The sequence below is a fragment of the Myotis davidii genome, unplaced genomic scaffold (assembly GCF_000327345.1).
Source record: "Myotis davidii unplaced genomic scaffold, ASM32734v1 scaffold273, whole genome shotgun sequence".
NCBI lineage: Eukaryota > Metazoa > Chordata > Mammalia > Chiroptera > Vespertilionidae > Myotis > Myotis davidii.
Window position 1 is genome coordinate 2,281,317 of NW_006286263.1, and position 8,526 is coordinate 2,289,842.

General features: G+C 34.7%; 1 protein-coding gene across 1 annotated transcript; it reads left to right on the forward strand.

Moving 5' to 3' along the window:
• The first annotated feature begins 314 nt into the window (after positions 1–314).
• FBXO33 (F-box protein 33) lies at positions 315–5,967 on the forward strand. Its single transcript, XM_006757728.2, has 4 exons — positions 315–336; positions 2,554–2,689; positions 3,230–3,915; positions 5,322–5,967. The coding sequence occupies exons 1-4, from the start codon at positions 315–317 to the stop codon at positions 5,591–5,593; spliced, it is 1,116 nt and encodes a 371-aa protein (XP_006757791.2). The 3' UTR covers positions 5,594–5,967.
• Positions 5,968–8,526: the final 2,559 nt, after the last annotated feature.

Here is an 8,526-nt window from a genome sequence, read left to right on the forward strand (position 1 = left end):
TGCTATTAAATACCGAGTTTTTCATTTTTTTATAGTCAAATTTTTCTCTTTCTAATATATTCTGTTATTTCTAGGCTTATAAAGTTTTCTCAGAAATTAGATAAAAATGTATTGCACTTTCATACCACTTTTACCTTGATTTGATGTTTTAGTATATAATGATATCTTTGTGGATTATTTTGGTTGAGAAGTCTCTTCCATCTCTCCTTTTCACAGTGATTTTTTTTTTAAGATTTGTCTTTTTTACTATCTCTCTTTCCTCACATCCAGTTTTTCTAACCACACCACATAAAATGACTTCCATTCTAATCACCATGTTGCTAAGTCAAATGAAGTGTTAGCCCTTATATTTTAAGACCTCAAGTCAGTATTTGACACAGCTATTGATCACTGTATTTGTAAAAGAGTCATCCATTAGTCTCTGTGATTTCCACACTCCTGACTTTTCGCCAACTTGTCACCTCTCTTTTGTAGCCTCATCTTTCTCTAGTTTAATTATTGAAGTTCCTCAAAACAACTTTGTACTGGCTTTTCTTCTCATTTATACTCTTACCCTAACTAAGCCCCACTGTTCCCATTCTTGACTTCAGTTATCATCCAGATAACTACTTGGCTCCAGACCTAGAATTGCCTACTTGACATCTTAACTTGTCCCTGTTAAATAACCTCAAGCTCAACATATGCAAAATAGTTATATAATCTAAATATTCTAACACCTCACCTCCAACCTCCAGGGCCCCCCCAGAAAAGCTAATTAATTTCTGATCCGTTTTCTAAGAATCCCAGTGTCAATGAAAAGCTCTACCATCTGTGTAGTTCCACAACCCAGAAAATTTATGTTATTCTTGACTACTCCCTCCATCACCTCCTATAGATAATCCAGCACCCCTTTCTATCCAGTTTAGCTCCTAAATTGCCCATTTTCTTCACCTCTACCATCAAAAACCCAGTTCAAGCTACCATTATCTGTCATCTCTATTACTTAACTAGTCTCCCCACTTTGACTCTACCTCCTTCCAGGTTGTTCTAACGCAGTAGTAATATTTTCCAAACACAAACTTAATCATTTTATACCCTGCTTAAAGTCATTTGGGGGCATCTCATTGTTTTGAAGACAAAACCAAGAATGTTTTTTTGACATAGAACTTCATTTATCTCTATGGGCTCATTTCATGTTCATTCTCTACTCTGGATTGCTTTCAGTATCTCAAGCTCACTCTGCTGCCCTCAACTTTAGGGACTCTACACATGCTTTTCCTTTTTCCTGTAATACCTTTCCTTGCCCTTCTCTTGGTTAACTACCAAGTATCCCTAAGATCCCCTTTAATCACTTTATTTAGAGAAGCCTTTTCTGATTTACACAATATCAGATATACCCAGATACGTGACACCATATGCTTGTCCTTCACAGTACTGGATCACTGTCTTGTCTCCAATAGAATGCACAGTGCCAGGCACTAATAGGCACTCAGTATTCATTGGTTGAATGAATAAATTCATGATTATTTTTCAACCTAAATTATAGAATCATCAGGCTTTTTAATCAAACTAAGGTTATTTAATTTGGGAAAAATGGGACATACTATCAAAAGTTATTTTTCATTGACTTAAAATTTTTTTTATTTACTTAAATCTTTTATCACTCTTGTGGGTTATACATTTCTTATTAAAAGTTATCCTATTTTTTTAATCTTAATTTTTTAATTTATTGTGTAAAGTGTTACATATGTCTCCTTTTTCCCCGATTGACACTCTCCCCTCCCCCCGCCCAGCCATTCCCACCCCAGGCAAACCCCCAACACCCTACTAGTGTCTGTGGCCATTGGTTATACTAATATGCATGCATACAAGTCTCTAAGTTTTGTGTTATAAGTGGAATCTCTAGTTGCTTATTGTTGGCATTTAAGCTTTTTTATCTGTATCCAGTTACTAGTTTTTTCCTACTTTATTTAGAATCTTACTACTAGAAACGTATGTTTTTTAGCTAAAATTATCTAAAACTGAAAGATTTTTAAATAGTTTTTATCTCTCTTGATCCTCAGCTATACTTTAGATCATAAAACTGGGGGGACGTTCTCTAGATTTTAGTCAAAGAATATTCTTACTGAGAAGATAGCTTCAGGGCAGTGCCCCACCCTTGAGAATTTAAGACATTGATTAAGTTAACTGGTTTGGGAAATTTTTATAATTAACATCTATATAAAACTTAGAGCTTATACAGTTCTTTCATATGTCATTTTTATATTTATTCACCTATCCTTCAACCTTTTAAGGTAGGTATTATTATTACTGATAAATAATTGAGTCTCAGGGAAATTAAGAGACTTTTCCATGGTCATTAAAATATTGAGTTCCTGAACTGATGTTCTACCCCAGGACTCATTCTTGAGAGCTTATGCTGTTTCTCCTTTATCACATTGCTTTTCATGTGTGTACAAAACAAATTGAAAGTCCTTAATTGGATACTAAGTGAATAATAAGCTAGAAACTTTCCTAGAATATCCCTTCTGAGTATTTTTAATATTTATATTTTTATATGAATCATTTAGACAATTATTTTAAATTATTTTTCTTATAGGAACCTCCAGAAGTTTAGCCTTTTTGGAGATATAAGCGTTCTACAGCAGCAAGGAAATTTGTCAAATACATACCTCAGCAAGGTGGACCCTGATGGCAAAAAAATCAAGCAGTAAGTTATATAGTTAGTAGAATGGGGCTTATTTAATAATAATTTCAGTTTTTTTGAGAAACTTTAAGGTATGATACAATCAGAAGAGTAATGATTATTTTTCTAAAAAGAACATATGTCCTGGAAATGTCTTAACAATGAAATACAATAACCATTATATGCCATTTCGTGTCATAAGTTTTAAGACAAATCAAGGAATTTTCTGGGTATTTATTGCTTTGTGAAACTTCTCTGCTTGCTTTTGCTATAACACAAATTGTATGTCACCAGTCTTTCCTGCTATACTGGAATAAAATACTGCTTTCCTTGAACATATCTGTATATTTTTAATATATCTATATGTTTAATACATCTTATTCCTTATATTTTAATGTGAATTTTAATGGCATTTATGATCATACTTGTGAGTTGGATAGAAATTAACTGAGAGAAAATCTCAAAATTGCATGCCATTTCATTGCCTGTTTTTTTAAAAAAAAAGTTTTAAAAGATTAGAGCCAAATGTTAACAGGATCTTTGTGGCATGTGTTTTTCTTACAGAATTCAGCAGCTGTTTGAAGAAATACTGAGTAATAGTAGGCAACTGAAATGGCTGTCCTGTGGGTTTATGCTGGAAATAGTAACCCCAACATCACTGTCATCTCTCTCAAACTCTATTGCCAACACCATGGAGCACCTGAGTTTACTGGACAACAATATTCCTGGTAACAGCACCCTTATCACTTCAGTGGAACTAGAGCGATTTGTGAATCTGCGCTCACTTGCCCTGGATTTCTGCGACTTTACAGCTGAGATGGCAAGAGTCTTAAGCGATAGCAACCATGTGCCTTTGCAGCGACTGTCTCTCCTGGTCCACAATGTTTCTGTGATGCACAAGTCTCTGGACAACATGCCAAATGATGAGCATTGGAAAGCCTTGTCACGAAGGAGCCCCAGCCTCCGGGTCTATCTCATGGCTTTTGATATTAAGAGTGAAGACATGTTAAAGATTCTGAAACCCAGTATACCACTAGAGAGGATTCATTTTGACAGCTACATCACTTGTGTTTCAGGAGCTATTGTTGATCTTATATCTAGGCAGTATGACAAGTTCCTCACTCATTTCATATTAATGAATGATGTGATTGACACGTCTGGTTTTCCAGATCTTAGTGATAACCGAAACGAAGATCCATTGGTGTTGTTAGCGTGGAGGTGCACAAAGCTTTCTCTTCTGGCAGTTCATGGTAGGTGATTTTCGATTAGTTTTATTTGATATCAGTGTTACATCTGAAATGTTTTATGCTATAAAAGATAACATTGGCATTTAGTGTTAAGAAATCTTATAACAAATTGATATGCAGATTTTTATACTTTAAAGTTTATAAGTTACATCACTTATAAGTAGGAAGTCACATCTCTACCCTAAGGATTCTTATCCAAGTTCCCTGTGACTTTTTTTCCATCACGCAATTGATGACATTTCACAAAAATGGTATTTGAAATCAATATATCTAAGAAAACATACATATTTACTGACAGTAAAAATATTTCCTCTAATCACAGATCTCTTAAAAAGATAACATGGAAGGAAGAGAAAGTATTATTTTTTTTTTCATTCCCATTGCCCCATCTTCTAGATGCTAGGTATTACCATATTAATTTATATGACTTTTTTTTTTATTTGGTGATTCCATTGATTGGGCATATTCTTATTTTATACTGGGGCCTTTCATCTTAATGTGAACTGTTCTTATTTGGAGAGAGAGTTTCATTCTGATAAATTAGAAAAACATTTTACTTCCTTTTTGATACTTATAAGACATGTACAGGGTACAAATTAGGAAGTCTCTGTGAACATTTCTTACACTCCCTTTATTACCTCTGTTTCTTTTCTTTTTAGCCACATTTGTGTCTTGCTTTTCAAGTTTTGTTTTGTAATTTGGTCAGCCAGCAGAGATAGTAGCAAAGAATAGATCAGTGTTGAAGGTAATAAATAAAATGAGGATTTTGAATGGGATAAAGAAATGTGAGGTTATTTTCAAAGTTAATTTAACCTAGTCTTTTTAAAGCTTTTCTTTCTTTTTTTAGTAAATAAGATGTTAAATACAGCTAAAGCCTCCCATTTTATTCCTTCCCAGAGATAATTATTATTCTGAAGTTAATATATATCATTCCCATGACTGTTTTGCACTTTACATATTTGCTACTGACAATTAACAATTTACCTTTAAAGTTTAAAGTGTCACTTCATAACTTTGGACTATGAATGATTTTCACTAATGAAAAACACCAGTTTAATTATGTATTAATGGACACATATATGAAGTAAAAAAAATTTTCTTTATGCTACATCATCATCCAGTTATAAAATTATATTTTAAACATGTATGATTTTACTAAATGTGGTATCGGAATAGGATTATAGCACCTTCCATTTCACCACCCACAGTAAATTCTTGGAGACAATATCAAACAGTCTATTTTTTTGCTCGCTAAACAATCATACTTCCTTCTCAAATCTCAGTATATTTTTAAAGGAAAAGGACCAAAGTAGTCATTGTGATACCAATTTGTGGAAAAGATTAACTTATCATATAGACAGAATAAAATGCAAGGAAATTATAGTGCTTGTGTTTTGCTTTTTTTTAAGGTTACACAGTGTGGGCACACAACCTCATTGCCATTGCTCGTCTTCGTGGCTCTAATCTAAAAGTACTTGAAGTCACTGAAGAAAGCATTGATTTTGACCAAGGTGAACTGGCCGACCAGGATGTGGATCCAGTGCATAACCTTATTGAGCAGGTATCCCTGGGCCTGGGTCAACCTTGGCACGCAGTCATGGACATCGAATCACTCAGTGTCTTCACTGAACCAAATCGTCATTTTTACAGAGAAATGCAAAGCTTTAGCGAAGACATTTAGCTTTTTTTTAAATGTACAATTCCTGTGGTTACATATGCAAGTAGGGTCCTATTATGTTTTTTTCAGTAGTGTGAATTAATCCCTTTGTGCTGTGTTTAATCAGTATTAGCTTCATAGAATTATATATGTATATTCTACTTCTTGATCAAAGAACGTAGTCGGGTATTGGATTAGAAGTTCAAAGTGACAATGTATAGGGCTTTCACGGTTAATAGACTTGTTACCAAACCTTAAAGATATACAACCGAAGGTTGTCTGAGGTTGCTGGCTAACTTTATTTTTCACTGAGTTACTCTCTCTCTTTTTGATTATTTTATTCTTTGTGTGTCAGAGTTGAACTCAGGAGCCAAAATATTTTTATATATATTACACATTCAAGTTAGCTTTTAAGCCCAGATTTCAAGTTGTGGAGGGAGAAAGAAACTATATTCCAGGGTAAAACCTCCTAAAAGAAAATCAAAAACAGAATTGTAAACACACATGCTTGCAAACAAACATTAGTCGTGAAATCCCTAGCAACAAGTCACTGGATTTTTCTCTGTCAGCGCGCGTGTCAGCTGCCAAAGAATAGACTTAACTGAAGAAGTGCCCACATGCTGGCAGGGGCCGGCCCACTCTGGCCAGCCAGATTCTGCTAGATTGTAATATTAAAGGTCGAATTTCGACCTATGGTACACAGCTGTGCTGTGGCTCAGTCAGCAACCTCAGAACTCTGAAAAACAAAACACAAAAAAAGAAAAAAAAAACATGCACCTGTTTCACTGTGAATAGTGAATGTAAAGGAAGAGAGGAAAAACTGAAAACTTGTTCTATCACAGGTATGAGCTGCTATAATACATGAAGAACATTCCATGAAGTATGTTTTAAAACCTTGTTATATCTGAGAGGCTTTAAAAGCCGATTTAACTGTTTCAGGGCAACCGCGGTACAGACGTGGTCTCTGTGAGACTTCCACCTGACCCCAGTTTTAAGTGGTACGAATGTTGTGCATTTAATGTTAAAGGACAGTCTGCAATAATAAAGTAGCCAACATGGGTGCCCAGCAGTGCTGAGACCTGGCTGCTCTATTGTAAGCTTTGGAAACACAATTTATGCAACAGATGTCCAGATATGATTCTATTTATGGAAAAAGTTTATATGTGTTTTACAAATGGTTTTACCATCTTATATTAAAATGACCTTTTGACAGGTGTGCACTGTTTTGTCTCCAGTGGGCACATACCATGCGGATTTTATATGTACATCAGTAGTGTGAATCCACTGGCACAGTGTGTGTAAATGCCAGATGTGGTGAGATTTTATCTTATAAATGTGATCAGATAAAATAACTCCTGACAGAAACTGTAAGGAAACCAGCTGAATGTTTGACCTGATGACTGATGTTATATGGTTTATGTTAAATGTATATTCTTTTAATCAATGAATAAAGCATTAAAAAGTGGTCACTGATATATAGTTTATTGTTTTGAAGCATGAAAACTTTTAGTATTAAATAAACTCCTTATATTGTGTATAATTATATGTTAGCTCCTATTGTAATCTGAGTAGTGAAGCTCAAATTTGAGAATGTAACATAAATCTTAAACTGAATAGTTGGGAAGAATTTAATATTTTACCTCACCTTGGCTATATATAAGCTTAAAAGCAGACAATAGACTGGTTAGCACACAAAACAACTTAACTTCAATATGCCAGTATTAAATATAGTTTATAAACATCTATATTGCTTTAGTTTGGCTTTGCAGTCTTCATTTTGGATGTTGAGGCAAAACAGCTGTCATTTATGAAGAAAATGGCTCTTTTCCTTCCATCCTTAATCATTCCAGATATAGTTTCTTCTAGGCACTGCCGCACTTTGGAACTGTCATCATACCTGCTGCATCCTTGTTAGACACACCTAACTCCTCTGAATAAATCACCATGTTTATGTATTTAAAGAACCAAATAGTACTCAAAAATGTATATAAAAAGGGAAGCCTATTTATATATGAGTGACATCAAGTAGGCTGGTGCAGTGAGGCACAGAACTAGGAGACTTGGCATCTGTTGTCCACTCTGTGCTCTGACTCTGCTACATGAGCCCAGACTCTTCCTTGAGCTTCAGTTTCCTCATCTGTGAAATGAGGGATTGGACTTGGTTATCTAAAACTCTGATTCTTCATCCAAAATTTCAACCCTTGTTAGCCAACAGCTTATAGACATCTTTGAACAAATGTATTAAATAAAATACTCTCAAAACATAGCTTACTGTGAAACTTACATATTGAAAATTACATTCACACTTCTCCCACCACCTTAGGAATTAAGAAAGGTAGGGATTCAGTGGAGTCGGGCTTGGAAACGAAATGTGCTTACGGTTGAACACATGGTTTCAAAACCTAAATTGCTTGGGGCCTATAGCATGAATTATATTGGATCTCTACAAAGGTAGTACATAAAATGGTTCTAATGGAGTTAATACACAGGAAGCTATGAAAACCCAGTAACTCCCCCACATTGCCTATATCAAGGTTTCCCAACCTTTTCATGTCCTGACATAATTAGAAAATATTGTACACCAAACTGGTATAAACTGGAAGGAATTGGAGCAAAAAATAATCCTTTTTATAATCCTCACCTGAGGAAATGTCTTTTTTGTTTGTTTTTATTTCTTTTAGAGAGAGAGGAAGGGAGAAATTGGGTGCTTCCATAGACACCCTGACGGGATCAATCCCACAGCCTGGGTATGTGCCGTGACCAGGAATCAAGCGTGACCTTTCAGAATACTGGGATAGCACTCCAACCAACTGAGCCATACTAGCCAGGGATCATATTCTTTATTCTATAATTGATGAGAAGAATAAAATGAAGATTTGGGAATCATGAATTTATTTAGAACTTTCGAATAAAGTCTTGTCATGTTTTAATTGATAACCTCTTAAAAATTTTAATAT